This window comes from Lutzomyia longipalpis, chromosome 2 (assembly GCF_024334085.1).
Source record: "Lutzomyia longipalpis isolate SR_M1_2022 chromosome 2, ASM2433408v1".
Classification (NCBI taxonomy): Eukaryota; Metazoa; Arthropoda; class Insecta; order Diptera; family Psychodidae; genus Lutzomyia; species Lutzomyia longipalpis.
Genome location: NC_074708.1, coordinates 18,423,035 through 18,447,489, shown reverse-complemented (window position 1 = coordinate 18,447,489; position 24,455 = coordinate 18,423,035). Strand labels below are relative to the sequence as shown.

The window sequence follows — 24,455 nt, the reverse complement described above, 5'->3', positions numbered from 1 at the left end:
AAAAATAATTTGAAATCACGGGTATCTTCCCATTCCACTGGCTTCAATCAGTTTAAAAATGGTTTTTTTGTCTCTTTCAATGCATAAAAGATCATTAAAGAAGCATAAGTGTTTCGTGTATTGGAGGAAGTAAAAAAAAAACAAAAAGAAAATTTTGACGAGTTCTTATTAATTATTCTGTCTAATTTCGCTTATCTCGAATATTTTCTCAATTATTAATTTTTTCATACCTTAAATTGTGAAAAATGTCTCGTAATTTTGAAAATGTATAATAAAATGATGACAATAAGTTTTATTCTTTCCCAAAGTCTTTAAGAAAATTGTACTACAAATTCCCAACGATTTTTTTCAAAAATTTTGTATTAATAAACTGATTAAGTTTGCAAATAAATTTTCTATTACCATCCACATTATGCATAAAAAAGTATACAAATAAGGGTTGAAAATTCCATGTGGTTTCGCGAGGATGGTTCTTTGCTGAGCCATGAGTTTACTGAGCAACATATTACATTTCATTTGATAGCCTAAGCGTGGATAATGGAGTTTGCTGTGCTAAAAGTTGCAACCGCATGGAAATTCCCAAGAGGCGGCAATTGCAGAAAATTATCTCTTATCATATTAGCCGCTGTTGGGAGAGTGTTTGCAGGAAGGGTGAGAAACAAAGGAGTGGAGTCCACTAATTGCTAAATAAAACATAATCCTCACATCCGGACCCATTACTCACCCCCTTCATGCATTTTGTTCTTTTTACCACCCCCTTTTGCATCATTATTATATCATCCATTTCCCAGTTAGAAATCCCACAGCACTAATCGCCAGCCCGATTGTTGTTGAACAATTTTGAAAATGGAAAATTCAACACAACTCTTCAACTGAATTAAATGCCATGGATGAGAAACGATTTATGAATCTCCTCCTCCGGGCATATTGTAGTGTTTGTGTGTGTGTGTGTGGATTTTGTGAAAATGAGAAAAAGGACTGTGAGAATGTGAATGATGGAAATACCCTAGAAAATATTTTGATGAAATACTCACCACGGATTTGTACAAAACATTTAAATTTTCCATCCCTCAACAATCGTACTCACGATCCTCACACGCTTTTCCGCGTACATGAATGCTCAACTCAAGAGCTGAGAATGCTTACTTTTCTGAATGAATCCTCTATGCTAATTACACCGTATTATGAAACAAAAAGAATTATTTCGAGAATTTTCTCAAATGCACGTTTATTTCAGTGTTTGGAAAAAAGAAGAAGACTCATTTTTTATTGTTTACTAAAAAAAAGCATAATTTAATTCATGGGAAATTAATTTTTGGCCTTTTTGCTAGTAATTATATTTAGTGGAAAAATTAGGGTACGCAGAATAACCTATTTTATGGAAAAGCTTAATGGTGGAAAATCAAGTGGAAAGAGTTAATCGACCCAATTTTCTTCATCTAATAACTTTTTTACATTTTTTTGTAAAATTCTAACGGAGCTTGATTTTTATTCCTTTTTATATTCTTTCTATTCTTTCTAAAATCAATGAAAAATGGAAAATTAGTTTGATTTTTCTTGAATATTTTCATGATTCTCTCGCGTGCAACTAGCATCTTCCAATAATTTAAACGAATAAACTTTCTTTATTACAACAAAACGAATAATACCAACCCTTTGATATTTATAAAGTCTGTACAGGTTCTATTACACAAAGAATTACCAGAATCACCATAAAATACAGAAATAAAAATACTTTAATACACCGAAACATAAAAATGTTAAACATCTTCTGTAAAACTGTATAAAACGGCAATTAATTTTAATGTTTTATCCACCATGGGGACAATAATGGGGTTAGATTTGTACTCTAAAACACCCCGAAAACATGCCAAATGTAACAAAAAACCATCGGAGAGACAAAGACTTCCGCAAAAAAAAATATTCAATGGAAACACAGAAGATTTAAATTCCTGGGTACCCAGGACCGAGCAACAATTTCAGGACAATAAATTACATTTTGCCACAATTGTAACCAAGAAAGTAACAATGAAACTTTCTTTTACATGGAGGGTTTGCCCCGTGAGTTTACTCACAATTGACTCCCTTTTCGTGAATTTTATGAGTGAATTTTTATGAGAGAATTGCAAAAGAATGAACTCCTTTTGTGCGCGAGGTGGCTTTTTTTGGCGGGGGAGGTCTTTCACGATGAATTGTGGGCATATCTTATGGAAAACGATGAATACATATACTCATTGGGGAGGAAGCATTAATTTTGCACCACAGAAATTCACTATTGTGGTGGGAATATTCTACTGATTCTAATGTAATTCCTCCTGGCGGTTAATACTGGAAAACCCACGTGGTGCCTCGAATTTTCCACAAATTATCTGCCATTTTTAGTGAATTATCTGTACCCTATTGAAGGGGTAGTTGTAGGTATTTCAAAAGGGTCAGGTAATATATTTTTATAGATAGCACAATTTATTCATTTTTCTAAAATTTTCATTTTAAAGTTATTTTTTCTGGTTTTAATCACAATTTAGTTTCTACCGATAGATGGCGCTATGTTTTATGAAATAAACAGACAGATGGAGCCACATGTAATTAATATCTGAACAAGGAAAATCCAAAACCAAAAATACATGAGAATTAAAAAAAATTCTTTGTAAAAATTAAATTATAAAAGGAAAATACATACATTACCTCGGTCTCATACAGTTTTTCATATATAATTGAATCACCCCTTGAGCTCACAGGCTTCTCTCCCTATGCTCTCGTATATAATCAAAAACTCACCTGGCACAGAACAAACTAAATTTAATGTGATTATGTGGGATTATAATTTTACCCCCATTTTGCTCGATTAATTTTGATTGTGCGACACACGAGAAAGATCTCGCAACGTTATCCCTTTCAATGGCGCAAATTGTGCAGATAAAATTATTCCATTACATTCCCCCCGCTTACTTTCTTCCCTCTACCTGCGCGGGAACTTTTATAGAGCTTCGCCCCATTCTGCCAAAGTCTTGCATTTAGCACTACAAAGATGGGATTCTACAAGCACAAAATGATGGATTCACCTTAACTGAAAAGGGAGACTGTCTCTTCTATTCAACACACACAATATAATGACGGAGAAATGATGAAAATGATGCGAAACTTCTTCTATAATATGCAAATTTTGTCATTTATGCCAAAATTGCATTCATGGTAAAATTTTGAGCGGATCACAATTTGTGTGGGACGCACTTTTCCACGTGTCTTTAAATTATTAATGGGAAAATGTTGCAACAAAGTCTTCCTACATTATGGAGGAACTAATTTAGCAAAATAGGGTTTTGCACTTAAAAGTCATATACGAATGAGCTTTTGTCTATAGAAACTCCTCAAAGCAAATGATGAAGCTCTATGGCAAGATTGTTGCTGCAGCAAATTTTCCATCAATATACGTTTCTAAACTATATACACTCCTAAATAATTAATTTTCATTTAATTGTTAAATTTGTTGTAATTAATGACATAATTGATATTTAACTATTGAGTAGTAAACTCTTCTTTATTATTAGGTATATATTTTAAAATTTAACTTTTCACAAAAGCTTTAATTTTTTTTGGATTTTATAATATTATAACAATCAACTAACAATTTTAAAAACATCAATTAATTTTAGTTCGGAAGTTTTGCAAAAATACGTTACCTTGTTCATTTCAATTCTGCTAAAAATGAGAGAAAAAATCAACGGTAGGTATTAAAAATTAACTAATTCAACCGACAAAACAATATCTCTCACCTCATATGGCCCATTGCTCACTTTGTACCAACTTTCCCACAGATTCTGTTTTCATTTATTCATTTTTAAACCATTTATTTGTTCATTTGAATACAATTTCAAAGGATTTTTAAATGGTCAGTCGTGAAAGGTTTCATAGAATCCACTGGGGATGTTTCTACACTTTTTCTCAAAATCAATGAAAAAACAAATATGTATAAGAGAAAATTCCGAGGGAAAAACTCGATGTTTTGTGACACAGAAAAAGTCCTTGTGGAAGAGGTGAGCTCATTTGGGTAAAATTATTTCATTAAAACATACACAAACACCCAGGATCCTCTCATATCAAGAATAATGATAACGTTGGGTGCGCGGGAGAGGTTTTACCAGTGAAATGGAAAAATAAAAACGAGTGGTAAATTAATATTTAATTAACTGGAAAGTTTAAAGAATGGGTGGATGAAGAGAAAAAGATTCATTTTATATGTGAGAAAGGGAGGGGCCTTTTTTCCGCTCGCACACACACGGTAGAGCTTCCCTCGGCAATTTCGCATTTTCTTTTAATGCTGTCGACCCCATTTTTGGGGGAAAGGGTTGTTGACCATTGCCCGTGCGTTTGGGAAATTCTCGCATACAATATGTATTTTAACTTTGATGGCAAAACCCCGGGAAGCACACGTGGAAATTTCCTGGAAAAATACATAATCATGTGAATCAAAAGAAACTCTCTCGGACCCCTACCCTTGGTTAGTGCGGGGGTGGGAGTGTGTGTGTGTGTGTGTACCCCAGCACAAAAAGCTGCTGGACTACAGAAGCTGATGGCCATTGAGCGCAGAATATTTACACTACTTTGCAGCGTGTGCAAATATAGAAATTAAATAATTTACAGAAGGTGGAAAGCGATGATGAAAAGGTATTTGCCTTGTGGGGCTGGATGGGGTTCCCTCCTCGTCGCGTATGGCTCCTTTGACGGTGTCCATCCCAAACCACAGGGCTTGGTTCACTGTCTACGAGAGATTTTGCTTCCGAGTACAAGCGCTAATGAAGCTCCCTCTGGGCTCATGGGTACAAAATACGGGCTTAGAAGCTAGCCAGGTAAACATGGTTGCTAACTCAGAGATTTCACCGTCAAGTGGAAATAATTATTCCGTTTCAGGAGATTTTCACCTCCAGAGTTCGCCAGACAGGAGTTTTAGCAAATATACAACTGATGACCACTCGACTATGAAATTCTATCCTTCATGGAATATTTTTAGATTTTCTTCATTAACACTCGGAGGACTTTACTGGTAATTGGTACCAATTGAAACCTTAAAATCGTCACAGAATAAAATCTATTAGACTTATCTCGATGAATTTAGCATCTATGTGTAGGGAATTTTAATTACTTTAAGATAGCAGAAAGAAAATCTCGAGAAAAGTCTTTTCTTTGGAAGATAATTGAGGTCAAAGTCAGAATCCAACGTGGAGGATCAAATTGGTAATAAGTACCAGTCAAAATCTCATACATTTTAGCCATGGTTTTGAGGTTATGTTTCCCCATATTTCCCAAATAAAGTACTCTTGTTCACTTTTCATTGGTGAAAATCATTAATATGGACTATTTTTATTGCCGGAAATGACTAAAAAGTTACTTGAAGAATCAAAGTTTGTGATTATTTAGGCGCAATAATAAATTATGTAAAATTGTAGCTAAAAAAGTCGTTTGTATTGGCAATTTTGCATCGATTCTACGCAATTTTTTTCCAGTGACGATTTTCTAAATTAAATATTTAGTAATTCGGTGTAGGAATGCTTGAAGATGATAAAGGATTAGTCAAACTTTCGATCCTCGTTCAATAAACTGATAAATAATTAATTATTGAGCATATTTTATCAACTGGTACTTATTACCAATTTGATCCTCCGCGTTGTGCCAAATGTTGGGTCCTCCAAGTGTTAAAACACATCAAACACGCCTCTGTTTACCTCCCGAAAAAAAAGTCCTATAATTAGGTAAAAACTCTTTATTCAAAACATTGATACACAAAATCTTTATAAATCTACACCACTAGTTTACGAGGAAAGCGACAATCTTTGTGTAAAAAATCCTTGTAAATTGTTTTTCAATACAATTTCTAGGTATCACAGTTGATGAAATTATTGTGAACTTTTCAATATTTTATACCCTCTCGCTTCATACATCCACGAAAAAGCGCAAAACAGACTTTGGATTAGAAATTGAGTCTTCTCATTATATTTCCTTTTAGCTGTGATTCTATAGAATTCAAAGGAGAAGATAAAATAAAGAACTCATAGCCTTAAGAAAACCTTAAAAATTAAATTTATTCTTTATATTTAAGATATTACAAAAAAATATTTTTTTAAAAAAATTTAAAACCGGTTCAACCAGTTTTTTTTGTAAAAATGAACGCAAGATTTAAATTTAAGAAAGAACCACAGCTATGTAAAAAAATAAAAAAAATATCCTTAATTCTCTTCTTTTAAATTTTCTTTTAAAATTTTGGTTTGTAGTTTAAAATTTAAAAATTAAACTCTTGGAAAATAAAATTCAGAAATTTTTTATTGATCATTCAGTGATTTTTTTTTCAGCTTTATGAGTTTAAAAAATCTTATTTCATCTGTAATTTTCATCTTAGTCCCAATAAAATATTATTTATCTTTCAATTGAAATCCAAAGTCTGTGATGGCTATGAAAATCATAATGAAACATAAAATTCAAAACCTTTTACTTATCGAACAAACACACACATCTCTTCTCCCAGAGATTTGGAGTGGAAAAACGCTCGAAAATTTGCGGAAAATCCGTAGAAAATCCCTAAGATTATTATCGATGGATTTTTTCGTCAGGTGTTGAGGTTACTTATATACTTTTTTTCTTTTAATAATTTGGCACGCAAAATTACTGGACTGACAGTGAATTCAATCACCGACTTTGCTCCCAGTTTTCCTGGCTTGTTGTAGCCTAAGAACAATGTAAAATATTAAATAATAACATTTGTTTTAGAATAACATTTGACTCACCTTTGAATTGGTGTTATTGGTGTTATAACTAATTCTGTCGTGGAATTCAAGACGTTCATCGTCCTGATTGGCTTCCTCATTGAGTCGATTGCGCTCCATTGAGGTGCTTCCGTAGTGAATGAAGCACTCCGAAGGTAGGAATCTATGGATAACCGGTGAGATTAGTTCAGGATCGATGCTCTTGAGGTCCCGTGGTCCCGTGAAGAAGGAAACAATACTCCCCACAAGGAGGACACTGATAATTCCAATGGGATTAATCCAATGAAATGAGAAGCGATAGAGTGGAAAGACATCAGATTCATCTGGATAATCAGGTGCGGTGCTGTTGAAAGCCGGACAATTTTCCGTTGAAATATCCAACTTATGGGGTACAACGTATCCATTTGCCACAGCAGCCTGAGATCCCAAAGACACCCATCCAGACATGAGAGCTCCAGCTATAACACCAGCAATAGCTCCTGTATTGTTGCTCCATGGTACCAGCATGCCCAAAGTGAAGACCCCAAAGGTTGTAGCTGCAGCAATAGCTGTCAAGGAAGTAGCAACCGAGAGAATCCCCCCAAGACGCTCCACAACAAAGATAAGCGCCATGGCAACACAGCCCAAGAGAATAATGCTGCTCTTGACGAAGATTGCTGCACATCTCTCACTGGGCTGTACCTTGAAGCACCCCTTGAGGATGTCCTCAAGCAGAACGGCCGACGTGGAATTTAGAACGACCGACAAGGAACTAAGTGCAGCCCCAAAGACACCAGCAATGAAAAGTCCAGGAACACCACGAAGGTCTCCAACGGTCTCCATGACATAGTTGGGGAAGAGCTGATCATCCGCTTGAATTAATCCCGCTGAACTAGGATCACATTTGTAGTAGTAAGCATAGATGAGGACACCAGCGTAGCAGCAAACGCTGACAAAGGCGCTAATGCCAACAGTGTACATAGCGATAGATCTAAAAGGTGAGAAAGAGCAATAATTAATTTTATTTGCTAATTTTTAAGATAAAATAAACTATTGAAAGATTTTGGTGAATTTAATTACGCAATTTAGTTGGTGTTCCACTTCGTGGCCAACACCAAGTATTGTAATCGTCGGAAAAACCGACCACCTCAGATCGGGCTCAAACTTGGTATGAGCACGTTTTAGACATCCCACATTACGAAAATGGTGGTGGAAAATTTTTGATCCGGCCGGCCTGCCGGCCGGTAGTCCAAACTTTGCTTTATAACTTAAGAACGGTAGGAGATAGAGACTTTCGGTTTGAAGTTTTCTATAGAAATGTGGGTGTAAAATTTCATTTTTTCGCATTTTCAAAATCCAAGATGGCCGCCATCCGCCATTTTGAACTACCGTCTACCACTTCCCTTACAGCTAGAGGTCTGAAATTTTAGTATGTTGTAGAGCTCAGTGAGACGTTTTCATCGACAATTCATACTTGAAAATCGGTCAAGCGGTTTAGCAAATATGGCGGCTTAAAGCAAAAAGTGTTTTTTCGATATAACTCGAGAACGGCTTGACCGATTTTGATCATCTTGGTATCAAATGAAAGGTTTCAAGAAGCCCTACAACTGCCTAGAACATTCCAAGTTCCAAAAACACCCGCAAGAGGCGCTAAAATCAAAAACAAAAATTGCCTAACTTTAAGGGGCAATATCTCCGAATCCCCATTAGGCAAATCTTTTAAATTTTGATATGTTGTAGCCTGATTCAATATCTTTCATCAGTCCAAAAATGAAGAAATTCTATGTCGCCGTTTAGAAGATATCGCAGTTTGAAAAATTCTTGAATTTGAAAAGTTCTAAAAGTCATATCTCCTGAACTGCTTGTCCGATTTTGTTCAACTTGGTATCAAATTAAAGGTTTTGCAAAACTCTACAACTTTCTAGAACATCAGAAACCTCTAGAACTATTCTTTCAGGATAAAAAATGCCAAAAACTGTTTTGGTGAAACAAAAATCCGCCATTTTGTGTTCTAGAGGTGACCTTGAAATGTATCGAAACATATGTCAGATTATAGCTTATTTCAATACCTTTCCATAACTAAGGGATGGTCACGTTATTTTGGAAACTCGGGGACTTTCGAGAGCGGTTTTCAAGCCAATTTTGAAACAAAAAAATAGAAATTGGCTTGCACTCTCGTTAAATGGCCAAATACTGATAAGAATTTAGTATTTTCAATTTTGAAAATTAATTTTTGAGCTCAAAAAAATTATTTGAAATTCTCACATTTTGGCCATTTTGTTCCTGTAGAGTTTCCAAAATAACGTGACCATCCCTTAGTCAAGAAATTTCTGTAGGTCTTATAGAACCAGAGATATAACCATTTTTATCCATCAAATTGCCGAATTTTACAAAAAAAAATCACCTTTGCCTACACATACTGCTCACAAATAGTATTACAAAGCATAAACAAACTTCTATACGTTGTGGGACACCAACTCTTATAACTGGACGCGTTATGATTGACTTTTAATAGATATTTTTCTCTATTTTCTATATTCAAATATGGGTTAAAAAATTATGTATAGTGTTAATAAATTTCTACATTTTGCAAAAAAATCGAAAAAAAACTCAAAGAAAAAAAATCCCCGAGCTAGACTTGAACCTGCAATAAAATTTAAGAGTTAAATTGAATTCCCGCTCTTTAGCTGAAACCTTTCAAATGTTTTAACGAAGAAAGTTCAAAGTGCACACATTCAACAAGAGCAAAGATATGCGCGCAGCATAATATGCCGAGTTGGCGGGAAAAGTTTCAATGCTAAATACGGCTCTGTCTGCCGATGACATGATTCCCCCATTGCCGTTAACCGGCACATCGTATATACGGAAACTTTATACTTCGGGGGAAATAAATTTGCCAAGTGCGGAAAGTAATTCAAATGGCATTCCTTCGTAGACGGGTGGTCTGATACTTCATCGTAGAAATGGGACCCAGAAGGCCCATAATACTTCTGGAAAAAATGGAATAGATAAACTCGTGAAAGATGGTCGTCAATTTGGCACCAAAAGACTCTTCATGCTGTCGTATCTCTGACATACCTTAACGCAAAGAAAAAATGAAAAAAACTCTTGAAAAAGCAAAGAAAAACTCTCAAAACAACAAAATAATGAAAAAGCTACGAATTGAAGTGACTTTCGACTGCCTTTTTGCACCATTTTAGCATCAATGCAACCACTTAAATGTTTAGGTTGAAGTTGGGAATTTTTTAAAGGAATTTTTCGAGATATTTTCTTTAAGGAAGTTGTCTTGTTTTCCGTTTAAAACTTAAGATTTAGTAAATTAAAAAGGTGAATTTTTAATTGACTCGACTTTTCAATCCGCTTCTATTTCAATTTCCTAAAATATTCTACGGTCGATTTCTTTTCAACATTATTATTTAGTGTTCCTTTCTCTTTGTGAATCATAATTTATGATTTAAATTATTAGACTTTAAGTATTTTTTTTAGAAAACTCTTGCCAACTGATACACGAAAGAAATATTTTTGATTAAAGAATTATAAAAAAAAAGTTCTTAAATTATTTTACTTACATTCTGGCAGTTTTGAGATTTGGTAGTGACATATAGCGTTGTACCATTGTTTGATTGACAGAATTAAACGACGTCCAGTACATAAATCCTCCAATGACAACAGCCCAGAAGGTGTGCCTCTCGTAAAAGGATGGGCTCATACTGATAAGATAAAGCGTTAAATTAAATTCTATTTATATATGTATGTACATCAATCTCACATCATAAAACTTACTTGAATAAATTAATTCTCCCCCCTTCTGTGGCTCTCCTGAAAACTTCTGCAGGACCTCCAAGAGCTATTGTACCAAGAGTTGCAACAACAAAAACAGAAATGAACATCACCACAATTTGCCAAGCATCCGTGTGAACAACTGCCTTTATACCACCCTGTTTAGTAAGAATAAAGAAACGTTTTTAAGTTCAAATGAGTTCTAAAAGCCCTATTCGTCAATATTCTGAGTCTTGGATAAAAGTTCTTTTGGTTCTGTTGTACGAAAATTCTTCCAAAGACCGCATAAACAAGAATTTGAATTAAAATTCTAAGAAAAATGTGATTATTGAGTAATTAAACTTACAATTGTGGTGTAGAAGACACAAACAACGCAAACAATAGCAGCGATTAAATGTAAATTCACTCCGGTTACTATAAAGAAAAAAAGAAGGGTAAGAAGAATTTTTATTTTTATTTAAATTGTAAATTGGTAAAAGTACCCTCAATGATTATGTCATGCAGAAAAAGTCTTACCTTGATTAAATGCCAGGGCAGGAACGTATACAATAATCGGTAGGAAAAATATCTGAAAATATACAAATTTAGTCAGTTAATTAACCCAAAAACTTCTCAAGTTATTCAAGAAATTAAAAATAGTTTTACTTAAGATTTTATCCTCACCTCATCTAAGACGAACATAAAAGACGCCATGGAACGTACTGCGGAGCAAAATCTTAGCTCCAAGTATTCATACGATGATCCTACTTTTAAGGACATAAATACCGGGAGATAGACATAACTAACTGCAATACCCATTGTAAGGATTGGTACCACAATCATCCAGTACTGGATACCGTAATTGTAAATCTCGGAGGGAGTACCGAGAATGGTCACACCAGAAATATAACTGAAAAGAAATTCATAAATAAAATAAAATCCTTAAATTTTTTAAGGCATGAATACCTTGCAATGAGACTCATGGCCACGGGGAAAGATTTGAGTTTTCTCGAACCTAAAAGGTATTCACTCATGGAAGATGATCCAAAATCAGTTCCAGTTTTCTTGGTACCCGCACTCGGTGGGATAATCTGCACTGGCGTCTTTCTTCTACATGAAAAAAAAAACAAAAGTGCGTGACGTTAGAACACCTAATCTAGGGAACCCAAAACATAAAGTCAGCACATACCTGAAGTAGCCGAAGTAAGCACCAGAAACTGCTGATAAGATTAACATCGCGGCAAAAACGCAATAATCCACAACGTGGAAATGGAAGTATCCCGTTTGCGGGGGGTCTTCGTTCATGTTGACGATGGTCTGTGGTTACTGGTGGGTGTAATCTTCAAATCTAAATTGAATAAAAGAACCAAAACAGCATTTAATTAATGACTTAATCCCCATAGATTACTGCAAATTAATATGAATCACGCAATGCTGTATGAATATGTACTGAAGGAATTTAGTGAAGAATTTATAAATAGAATAACACTATTATCAAGATTTTTAATCTCCCTATTTTTTATTATTTGTTCTTCAATTAACTAAAACTTCTCTACTCTAAAAATCGGCTGATTGGTTGAATTTAATTATTATTAGATTTATTTTATTTAGGTACTTTTTATACAATATCGCACCGTATAGTTTCATGTTTGAATTTAAAAAGAACAATAAAAACGAGAATTGTAGAAAACACTTCAAAGAAAATTAAAAAAAAAAAAAACATTTTCCAACTTAAAGAAATTTTCCAATGAGAGTACTTAAGAATTAAATATAAACTAAGAACATAGATTTTAAGGGTACTATCGCACTTTAATGTCTCTATCTCTATACATTATAAAACATAAAAAATAAGCAATAAAAATGTAGGTAATAAAGAACCAATTTTACAGGTGCGTATGTAATTTTTATTACAAATTCCTTTGTTAATTAAAAAGCTATATAACTAACTAAGCAGAAGGCTTATGTCACTTAATATTTTTTTTTACAAATTAATGTTTACGCGTATGTTGCGTTTCTTACATACGCAGATTAAACCCGAATAATAAAAATCTTTAAAGAATAAAGAACTTAGATCCGTGAATCTCAAGACTTTTTCTTTAATTTTTTATAAGATTTTTTAATTTATTTAAGAGTTCGAATTTCAACTATTGGTCATCTTTCATTATTTTCCAAAACTGTTAGACAAAAAAAATCTCGTGTTTTAGGCGCTATTTTAAGTATTTAAAAAAATGAAAAATAATAATTTAAAACATTCAAGAGAATATCCAGTAAATCCATGTATTTGTTCCATTTGAGAAAGAAATCAATTAGAAAAAAAAATCTACAGTGGTTTAAACCTTGATCTGCAAGTGACATTATTTAACCTACAAATGATTACCTATATTTTTCCAATTAAAAAGAAAACATTTCGTATATTTCTCAATATTTGTAGAATAATGACAATATTTTCAATTTTTGACTTCTCTTTCACTTATTTGCTTCTTAAGGTGAATGATGAGATACCAAATCTAGATCCAGGTAATTCAATTAAGTTTAAACCAGTTATGTTTGTGTCGCAAGTTTCATTGTACATATGTAAAGTCTTTAGGAAAAGATACGAATATCATTAAAGTCAATAAAGATCTTCTATCAATTACTGCACACATTTAGTACTGTCTAATTGTCTTACCAATATCTTCACATTTATTTGAAGTGAGTAATATGAAAAATTTGGACTTAACGTAATTAGAATATTGGGATTTTCTCTAAATATTTTCAAATACATTTATGACATACAAACTATTTCTCAAACTATCTATATTTAACTGAATTTTCTTATTCATCATCATCAATTTTGGTCAAATTATTGCTATACTGAAAGTAATTAAGAATGCTTGAAGATGCTGGCTAGCTGGTTTAAAATGCGCAGCAGACGCAATGAAGATTCCCTCCTCGAGTTTCTCGTGCAAAAATAGCTTAAAATGCTCAAAGGCAATGACTTGAGAAATTCCTAAATTGCCACTTAACTGATTTGTTTCACTTGCTTCTATACGCTACTTCCACAATGGCAAGGTCTTATTCTACCATCATTGAGCCTATTTCGCCCACAACAAATCCCATTTATTACACAATGAATGCGAAATTGCCAAGAAACTTCATGGAGGGAATATTCTGTGCGAAATAAAAAAAATTCCGCTCAATCATCCCATATTCTAACTCTATGCTAATCCACTCACGCGGTAAAGTTTGCTCTATTGTAGCAAATTAGTGGCGCAATGTGAAAAATTTTCCATGATTTTCTGCGAAGATGATTGAAGACTTTCAAGTTGCGCAACTGTTGTCAGATCAATTGCTAGTGGAGTAAAAGTGCCGCAGAACTTATTCTTAAATACTGCAGAATCATAATAAGATCTCATCAAGGTCAATTGTATGTGATTTACTGCACGAGATTTTTCAAATTCCAATTGCACTTCCGTACATAAGGGGCCCTTATCTCAACAGTGGGGTATTTTATTTTTAGTAAATGTTTCTTTTTTTTTAGAAACATTTTTTTAGGCTTGTTTTGACACACGCCGCGTAAATCATGTTGTCTTCCAAGACTCGTAAAAAAAACGCGTGAAATGCATTGACTTCATCCTCTCAAGTTTATTTCTGGTTTCTCTGCACACGCTCAGTGATTCATGTGACGCATGTGTTGTATACTTTGTAATTATGCGATTGATACTTTACCTACTTTCACTACTTCCAACTATTCCGTACAATAATCTTATCGTACACACCAATCCAAGAAAAATTCCTCTTTAGCCTTACTCTCAATTTCAAGAGAACTTCAAGAGTCACTCAACCAATTAGATATTTTTTTGAGGACTGTAAGCGGCGATATACAGACACTTGATTAAGAAGGAATGCGTCCAAAAATTAATTGAAATTGATAAAGAAATCGCGAGAGATGCCCAAGAAACGTGTCCGACTTGAGCAACAACTGCAGCCTGACTGATCGAACGTTCTGTGGAACAGTGTAGATCCCCTTGAGTAGCGACCAACACTCTCCAAGCGCTATCACTATTCCATCTCCCACCGAAAAAGTTGGATTTTTGTCGTGTGCTTGCCCTCGTGCTAAGACGACAATTTCAACTTCTCAGCAAACGTGGGGATGTAATTGAAATCGCTCTAGGAGAGATGTGAGCCAGTTGGGCTTACTATATTATAGCCAATTACTTAATGATCTAGATTTCGTAGAAAGGCGGACTAGACGTCCATACGGCTAAAAATCTTCAAAATCACTCAGAATAGGCCTTTCCTGGTTTAACCTAATTGTAATCCTATAAACGAGATGAATAAATAATTAAGTATACTGTCTGGGACGGGACATATGTATATTTGTATCTGACAAAGTCCCAGAACTACACTTTTCAAAAGAAGACATGGTCGCAACAGAAAATGAGAAGTCTAAACAAACCGATGATAGCTAGCACAACAAACGGATAAATAGTCCAGATTTTCAATTTTTCCGCCGAGAATTAATTATGCTGAAGCTTTGAGGCTAATTATGCGTACCTCTTGGTTTTGAAACTAGACAGAATTACTGTATCCGATACACAAGTGTAAAAGGATTTAAATAAACTATCATTTATTATCTTGATTTTGAAGCCTTTTCAGGAAAGGACGATATCGTATGATTGACAGGCGATTTCGAGATATTAAACAGCGTCTGGAAAATGGAAGATTCGTCTTATAAAATGTGGTCAAGATAAGATGGACCGACTTTATAGGCTAAACCTATAAAATCGGTCCATGTTATCTTGACCAATCTATGCACGGCAAGTTACCTGGATAAAAATGACAGTCAGCTAACGATGATTCATGTTAGGCAAAGTCGTCTTTACGCAATGATACGATGGGTAATTAAAACCGTTAACCTAAAAATCAAACTGTTTATAATATGGCTAAAAAATATCTAGGGATGGTATCTGTGGTGATGCACCCTGTGGAGATTGACCCGAAGGTGTTCGGCGTGATTCGGGGAAGATGTGCCAGATGGGGGATGTCAAGTGTGAAGATTGGGAGGAGGAATAAAGTGTGAAAATCTAAGTGGTCTTTTTATTAAACAGCACAGTATCCATCGATTTTAAGTGCTGAAACAAGCAATTGAAATGGACTATGAATCAGCCGAAATGGACAGGTAAAGTCACGATTCTACAGCCAAAAAACTCCTGTAATCTTTGTGCTGTTCGATAAAGCTCGAAAAGATGCTAATTCAGTAATTCAAGCATACTGCACATGCCGATCATGTGTTAGGGTGCTAGGTCACTGTGTTCATGTAATGGTAATTGTTTGGTACTTGTGTTATGCGAAATACCTCCCCAGTATACATGATCGAGCCGCATATATGAATGACCTGTGTCCGAATGGAATAATAGATCAGTCAGGATCTGATACCAATACAGAATGATTAAAACAAAACTATAACGACCAATGATCCCTCTTTCATTGTCACGTAAATGTTTTCTTGCTATTTATTCGGTTAACATGTGTCCTCCTACAATCTGTGGTGTCCTTTAATGAACTTTATTTGAATTTGAGAACAATAAATTTACTAAGACATAATTTTACCCTTTTTTTAAACCTTAAGAGTTTCTTAAGGGAAATATTTAGTTTTGCTAACTTTGCAAAATTGAATTTTGCTCTAAAAAAATTATAGGTTTCTTCGATCTCCTTATTTAATTCTCTATGACATTTCAAGGACTCTTATCCACTTCATCAGGCGTAAATAAAATAGAAAATAAATTCATTAAAAAACTGATAATGGGCCTTATTCAGCGACCAAGAAACCCTTGAAATTCGCTTGAAATCTTGAAATTTCAGTACAAAATTCAAAGATTTCAAGGGTTTCTTGGTCGCTGAATAAGGCCCAATATTAGATTTAAAAGTAATTTATGAATTCATAAATTCAACGGTTTAATACATTATTAATTCTTGTATATTTATGTAAATAATGCAACGTCACAAATGATAAAATAATTCCGCCGTTCAAATATACATCAAGCTCCCATCTCTCTGATTGTGAGATTAGCAATTTTATGATTGAAAGCTTTTTTTTCTTTCATTTTATCACAAGTCTTTTGTACTGTATGAGCCTATTGTACTGAATGGAGCTATGAGCTCAATCATAAGACTGATTCTCAGCCGCAATCCCCATTAATTTACACGCTTTTCCTTGAATACCTATTTGTTCATCATTTATTTATTCAAGCATGTTTGAGAACTCCCTCTATGAAATGTTAAACACACTGTAAATTGGCAAGAATTTCTATCATCTGTGTGTGTGGTCGTAATGTGGAATGTTGATCTTTTGAAGAAAAAGCCACAAAAGTTCCAGACTTTGTGGTAAAAAAAGTTATACAATGCTACATTATTGCATAAAAAGACGGTCAAAGTCAAAGCCGAAATGGCCAAAAATGTCAAGTAACACTTTTCCAAATAATTGTTTTTTAATTAAAGACGATAATTTTCCAAAAGGCATAAATTCCTAAGTAAGACTTAATTAGGCATGTTAGAATATTCACAGAAGTAGTTTAACAAGTTTTTTTTTCCGCAACTTCTTACATAACAAACATTCTATTTGCATTTTTCTATTTTCAGTTTATTGTTATATTCAGATTCATTTTTTATTACTAGTTACAATGTTAGAATCTTTATTTGTCTACTATATACACCTACGTTAGACATATCGTAGAAATCTCAAGAATTCAGATTCAGAATTTAAACTATGAAGCTAATTTGAAGGAAGTAGTGAAAGCTATTTACTAATCCTACTTAGAGTATTAATCAAATAACCCTGACCTAATTATGTTTTTGTTACGTGCTGCCATAATAATTTTAAAACTTTTGCTTTCCTAAATCATTTCTTCTTGATTCTCTTTTTCATTTCTTTCTTTATACCGGTTATAAGTAAATTTAAACGGTTATAAGTTAAATAACCAAAAATTAAAAGTAAGAAGTTTGGTCTAATGCTAGTAAATTTAATGAAACTGAAAGTTAATTAAACATATCAAATATTAAAAAAAATCAATTTATCTTTTAAATTAACTAGTAAAATAATTTAAAATCCATTTTAAATGCAGTATCACTGCAGATATGACGACAAAAGGCAATAAAGGAAGTTTTATGATTTTTTTATGGTTATATTCTTGGTAATTCAGAAAAAAATTATAAGTTAATCTCTTTGTTTTTAAACTGTCGTTAATCTTTATTTCTCGGAACTATTTTTATTTAATTGACTTTATAAACACCTCACTAAATGTACTTGTAATGGTTTAAGGAAAAACCCTAAATATTTCCTATATCCATAGACATTTGATAGCCTTTTTGTGCAACCTCTTCTTCACTATTGTTCAATGTTTTGTCACAGATAAGAGAATAAAATAGCTAACACGCTACTAATTGATAAGAAACGTCGAACAGGTGATATTTTCCGCTGTGTTGTACAAATGTAAGGGAATGTTCACGTTATATATAGTCAGTTAAGCTATATATGTTCTTATGTGTGTTATGTAGCTATGTAGTCGTACATAGGTACCTACAATGGATGTATATGGACTTTAGGATGACGAAGAGTGGTACGTTCAACCTTTTACCCCACAAAATCGTCTGACTCCTTCACTGATAAAAGCGCGATAATCTCACATCAGCGAATTATTCGTAATTAAGAAATATCGCGCTCTTGAGAAGCGAATATTTCTTTCATGAACGAACACTGGACTTTGAAATACTCTTATTGACAATTCAAATGTATTCGATACGGATTACATAAAAACAAGCATCAATTGAGGTTGTGGATAGCTATTGCGCGTGAAAGTATTGAGGTTGTTAATTCATTTAATTTTTTTCTTACTCCCTGCAAAGCGCGGAAAAATGATCCGGCACATTTTTTTAACACAAAATAGGTCAATGTACAACTCTCCCCACCCCAAAAACTCCCAAATGAACGTATCATACCACCAAAATATGTTCATTTTATCGCTTTTATAGCCTAGTGGTAAGAAAAAAATTTTATGCCACTTGAGACTTTCCTCATTGATACCGCGAGATGATCACAATCAATGTCTTATTGCCTCCTTTTGAAAATTCTCTACAAATTAAAGCTCTCGAGCTTCTTACTCACATTCAGTATGAAAAACACCACAAAACTCGAAGCAATTAAAAAGCTATGAGAGATTTTTTAAAGAAATTAAGCATTGTCTGCGGAGAAGCACGCGAGTTCCTCGTAACGCTGCACAAACTGTACTAAAAACATGTTTGTCAAAATCATATGGAAATACTATTAAAGCATTACCCATTCTCTCTTTCACTCTTTCGGTCACTTTCTCTCCATATCGATGTCTTATCAACCTGCTGAACGTGATGTGGGAGCGAGATGAGAAATTTTCACGAGCTTTCGGTAAAGCTCGCGCATTGCGAGCTTTCCGGATACAGCATAGAGTTGAAAGAGCAAAGATTTGAGAGTAATATTTTTTTTTATTTAGATTTACATAAATGTCCTTTTTGGCCCTAAAACAATTTAACTGAAGCTTTCATTGTCTTGAACAGTTTTAATTTTTAGAAGTTTATAATGATGAAAGTTATTTAGAAAAATTTAGTTAATAAATAAAATATTTATTATTTTCTTTTTTTTTGATGAAGTAAATATTTCATGCGAAAATAATAAGTAAGAGCTTTTGTTTCGAATTTTCTATTACAAAATTAAAAAAAATATATTTTAGAGCAATTAAAAAGTTCTTTGGAACATTTCAGGATACTTTAGAAAATACTTGGTGTTGGCCACGAAGTGGAACACCAACTAATAACGAACCAAAGAAAGATTATTTTATTGCTCTTCCTGAGTCTTCAACGTAAAACTGTTTGAAACAAAACTCCTAATTTTATTCATGCGTAAATTAGAAAATAAAAACAATAAAACCTTTAATGCGCATGACTAAATTGTATGAAAAAAATAGGCATGGCAGTGAATTTTCCGGGAAAATATTTGAATTCAATTTGATTTTCTTCTGGTAAATTAAGACATTTAGATTTTTAATTAGAAAAAAACATTACATATTCAGGGAAATAATATAAATCTAAAGCGTCTAGTGCAAAAACTCAAATTCTTTTTATTTTCATAAATTCAGTAGGTACCTATGCCTACAATTAATTTTAATTTTAGAAAAATATATAATTCTGTGGTTCTGACAGCTATTTTGTGAGGCAATACATCAAAACTGTGTTCTCATAAGCGTAGCCTAACTGACAAATAAACTCTGAATCCCTTACACAAAAAGCATAAACCAACTTTTCGTGAAAAATCAATTGAAATTACTTGAAAATAGACTTGCAGAGCATAAAGAAAAACCTCAGAGGACATCCTTAGAAATAGAACATTAGGAAATCAAGTTGCATATAATGGAAGGAAAACACCAAATACCGTCGAAAGTGACTCTGTGAAATGTCTGAAAGTTTGCGTGACGAGAAAATTTCATTTTCCGGCTGCCAGAGACCATCGTTGTGGTGGCACAAAAACACAAACTCTAATAAATTATGTGGATTTTATTTTAGCACTGCTTGAGAATTACAATCCTTTCTGGAAAATGGAGAGATTTCTTCAATTTGGTGCCTTTTTCCACAAAAAGCCTGTCTATGATTTCACGTTTGAGCCCTTTTTAGTCAATACTTGTGGGAGAGATTATTGGCCTCGAGGGGGAGAAGACAGAGAGTCGCCAGATTGTTTACGATATAAAACCAACTTACTATCATCTCAATTCATGCTGTGAAAAAGGAAGAAAAAAGAGTGATTCCGTGCTTTTCTTTTGGGCTTGGAAAAATCAATAATTCCGCAGTCAAAATGTATTTTCTTACTTTGCCCCTTTGTAATTGGGATAATAAAATCTTTCATATTTCCTGGAGATAAATGCGTGTTTCGTGATACTTTTCATGGGTGGAAAAATTGTGAAAATGAGTGTGTTAAGTCATTTTTTGCTGCTCGATGTATTTAACGACCAATTTCAAATGGGCCTAGTTGCCAAGAAGTATGCAGAATTGGCACATATGGTGCATTTTGGAGGGAAAAAATTTGTCTACAAAAAAAACGTTTTTAGATTATTATATAGTTTCTTTTTTCTCATCTAGTCCTTCACATCCTCATCGTTCTCATTTTCAGGATCTGACACACATTTAGCGTGGGGAAAAAAAGAGGAAATTTGATTGAAAATTTAATTTTGAAGAAATTCGTGAGAAGAGGGGAGTAGAAAAGCTTTTAAAAGCTTTCAGTAGTTTTTCCTCAAATTCCCCGTCATCGTCTTGCCTCCTCATCTAGTCTACTAGAGTGTCGAAAGCAAACAAGAGCATTAACATTTTTTTCGTCTTCCTCGCACTGTTTTTTCCATGAGGCCTTGAATTTCCCCATTTAAGCACACAGAGGTTTCGGTGCCGTAAAAGAAGTGCTCTGGCACGTAATCAGTGTGGTGGAGTACTCGAAAAATATCCCACACGCCAATCGTACACGAAGAATGTCCTGATAAAAGCAAAAATTCCTCTAATTGATGATACACATTTGTGATTGGCGGTCATAATTGCCTCTGTAGAACCATAATTTCACCTCCATAATATTGTTTGGGAAATTGTAAATCAAAAGTCTTACAGTGTGTCTCAATATTGTGATTCCTACCAATTAACGTTCCACAACCATTACTCATTTGATGGTGCTTTTCTCGCCTCTCCCGCTGGATATTTTCTCACTTATTTATTGCCTTTCACTTACAGTATTTTTCCACTTGAGGATCTGTTCAATTTCCCAATGGAGATGGCAAAAGAGAACTTTGGAAGTCGATGAAACTATTAGTTGTAAAAGAATTGTTACTAAGCATACATTGTTAAATATTTGTAGAAGAAAAATATAAAGTCAATCAAAATATTTATTCAATAAAATGAATTGACTTTATTTAAACCTAATAGCATGTTTTTCCTGCCACAATGTCAACATAAAACACTAGTAAATAAAATTTCCAAGAAAATTCCGTGAAAATATCGAAAATATATGAATATAACAGATAATCCGGAAATTACATAAAATTTATCTCACGCATTTTTAGAAAAATTCACAAGCAAATGAAAATATTTTTTGTATGCAATTTTCGTCTTTTTAATAATAATCTACCAATACACAACATATCCCTTCCTTCATATTATTATATTTTTAAATATTTTTAAAAGCTTCAACGCTCTTTCTAAAAAAATCGAGAAATAAACAACTTAAAAAGCTCTTAAAAGATGTTTTACTGAAACAGATAATATTGAAATCAATATACCTTATAATTAACCTAATAATATGCCATGTATGTGTACATACACACAGAAAACTAATCACAGCTAAAAGAAAACTAAAATGATTTCGTATAACCTGATTATTTCATAATTCCGGAAAATAAAATATGAATTTTTATTGCAAATGATGCATATTCACTTGCAAAATATAATTCAAATATTTTCTTTCAAACCCCGTTGAAGAAATCTAAGGAATAAATAATAATAAATTTACAATTGAAAATATCCGCATTACTAAGGAAACTCCCAATGATTTCATGAAGCCATAAATGAGTGCCCGATAATCCTACCAAATCTTAATGATTTCTTTATATTGTGGAAGAAGGAAATGCGATAGTGGAATTATTTGTAAGACTTCACTTTCCGTTTCACTTTGAATAACATGATTAATTTATTAACTAAGCATTGGAAAGTATTAATACAAGAATGGACGATGCCAATGTAACAAAAATGGACATCTTCAGCCGCGTTGAAGCGTTGCAGCCATTGTCGTGGCATTCACACTCCTTCTGGAAGTGATTGTCCGTCGTGAATTCCACGCAAGATTTTCTCCTATTGGATGGGATCCAGCCACAAATCCTTATGAGTCGTTGCTCTTCTACCTCACGGTCCAGTACTGTATGAAAAAAATATATATAGATATTTTTTGTTTCATGGCTACAGTTTGCATTAAAAAATTTTGTTTTACATTCTCATTCTTAAAATGTTTGAAAGATATTCACCCGCTTTTTCAGATTTTAGGTATGTATAATTTTTTTTTTTTTTGAATAAGAATTTACTAAAAATTTACTCAAATCTAAGATTCAAAATTTCCTTACTTGTACCGATCCCTAAAACTTACATTCGTATTCAATTTTGCGGCAAAAGGGCGTTTGTCCTTCGTAATTCCCTTCGCATTCTTTGTAGAAATGTGCAAATTTCTCAGGTTCATTACCATCAATAAGATCACATCCCACGTCAATGGCTGAGTTGCACTGATAGCATTTTATTGCAGAAACGTCTGTAAAAAAAAATATTTATTTAAAATCTTTGCTTGATCTTATTGTACGCTTTTTCTGTAAACTTTTTAGCAACATACTAAATATTATTTATACAATATATAATTTTCCAATTATCACAGACATGATAAATGAATCTCAGACGAAGCATTTTATTTGGCGCAATATTTAAATGGTGAAGTGTTTACTCTGCATTTTATTTATGAGCCTATTCTTGAACTTTATATGACATCATTCAATTATTGCGTGACATTTTTTTCGCTTATTGAATAATCAAAAATTGATTGAAAGCAATATTCTATCACCTCTTTTTGATTAATTGTTTTTGTCTCATATTTATTGACACTGATTCACATTTTCGTGATAGCGTGAGAGTTCAAATTTTGACTGATATGCTTTTTTTAGGAACTTAATAAAATATATGCTCTCTATTTGTCATAAGGTTAAGGCCAAAGTAGAGCAAAATTTTACGTTTCTCCCATATTATATTTTGAATCAATAAATAAGGAAAAGAAGAGAAAAAAAAACGTAAAATCTCGGAAATTCACATTTACGACGTAATGACGCTCGTGGACAAGTTTTTTGGGTGAAACGCAGCACGAAATGCCAAAGAACTCATATTGAAATTCAACATCTTCCATATAACTTTATGTACATACACTACCCTAAAAAAGTTTCCGGGCAAGGAAAAATGGGGTATTTTTGAAGGCAAATTTCAAGTGGCTATATCTCCGGCTGTGGTCAACCGATTTTCAAAAATTTATTAGTTTTGGAAAGGTACATTTCTCACCTTTCCAAAACTGGCAAATTTTTGAAAATCGGTTAACCCGTTATTTATTGGCAGCCATTTTGGTAAAGCTAGGAAAAAGCTTATTTTTCACGATTTCATAAATTTTGACTTTGACCTCTTGCATCTCGGCCGCTAGTGCACCGATTTTGATGAATAGATAGTCGTTGGAAAGGTAATTTAATTCCCTTTCCAGATCTGCTAAATTTTTGAAAATCGGTCAAGCGGTTCGGTTGTAACAGTCATTCTATTGAACTATAGTGAAAAAATACACTTTTGACTATATCTCAGCTTAGGGTTGACCGATTTGGACAAACTCGGATTCAAATGGTAGCTAATAATGCCCTCTAACTTTAAAAAAAAATTTCATCCCGATCCGTCACGTGGTTCTTTTTTAATGTTTTTTTATGTGACCCCCTTATGTTACAAAAAGTGTACCCTAACTTCATTCGCTTCCCAGATTTTTTTATAAGTTACACCTGGCTCAAATTTCATCAGAATTAATAGTAGATATTATCATCTAACTTTTAAAAAAAATTTCACTCAAATCCATCAAGGGGTTCTCCTGTAATGTCAATTTTTGTGAAGCTATGCGCGATTTTTGTCTTTTACCTGTTATACCCCCCCTCCCCCCACTAAATCACGACTCAAATTGTATTTAAAATATTTGTACAAACATCCTTAACCTTCTTTTATATTGTTATGCCAATGGGATTTGATTCTAAATAAAAATAATAAATTCCTAACTTGAAATCTGCTAATACTCATATTGTGGCTCTTGAGGTTGGTAATATTAAGATTTTGGGCGAAAAATCGTCAATTTTTTTTTTTCATTAAATGGGG

At 33.4% G+C, this 24,455-nt stretch overlaps 2 protein-coding genes across 6 annotated transcripts in view; both read right to left on the bottom strand.

Annotated features, from left to right (window-relative positions):
• Nucleotides 1-5,743: 5,743 nt before the first annotated feature.
• LOC129791127 (sodium-coupled monocarboxylate transporter 1) lies at nt 5,744-18,762 on the bottom strand. 5 transcript variants are annotated; one of them, XM_055829083.1, is made up of 11 exons: nt 14,362-14,460; nt 14,202-14,299; nt 11,683-11,841; nt 11,460-11,603; nt 11,178-11,403; nt 11,031-11,082; nt 10,861-10,928; nt 10,518-10,672; nt 10,304-10,444; nt 6,777-7,725; nt 5,744-6,717 (listed from the first exon to the last, which is right to left on the bottom strand). In XM_055829083.1, exons 3-11 carry the CDS (start codon nt 11,796-11,798, stop codon nt 6,679-6,681), a joined length of 1,890 nt encoding a protein of 629 aa, XP_055685058.1. In that variant the 5' UTR covers nt 11,799-11,841; nt 14,202-14,299; nt 14,362-14,460; the 3' UTR covers nt 5,744-6,678. The 5 variants fall into 5 exon arrangements, with proteins under 5 accessions (XP_055685058.1, XP_055685057.1, XP_055685060.1 ...); XM_055829082.1 differs by lacking the exons at nt 14,202-14,299; nt 14,362-14,460 and adding an exon at nt 18,637-18,762; XM_055829085.1 differs by lacking the exons at nt 14,202-14,299; nt 14,362-14,460 and adding an exon at nt 18,367-18,760.
• A 3,425-nt stretch (nt 18,763-22,187) lies between these two features.
• The window catches only part of LOC129791126 (uncharacterized), a 7,703-nt gene continuing 5,435 nt past the window's right edge, over nt 22,188-24,455 (bottom strand). The window contains exons 2-3 of the mRNA XM_055829079.1: nt 22,669-22,827; nt 22,188-22,443 (exon numbers count right to left, since the gene is read on the bottom strand). Coding sequence (XP_055685054.1) covers nt 22,226-22,443; nt 22,669-22,827 — 377 coding nt within the window. The 3' untranslated portion in view covers nt 22,188-22,225. The remainder of the gene's footprint in view (nt 22,444-22,668; nt 22,828-24,455) is intronic.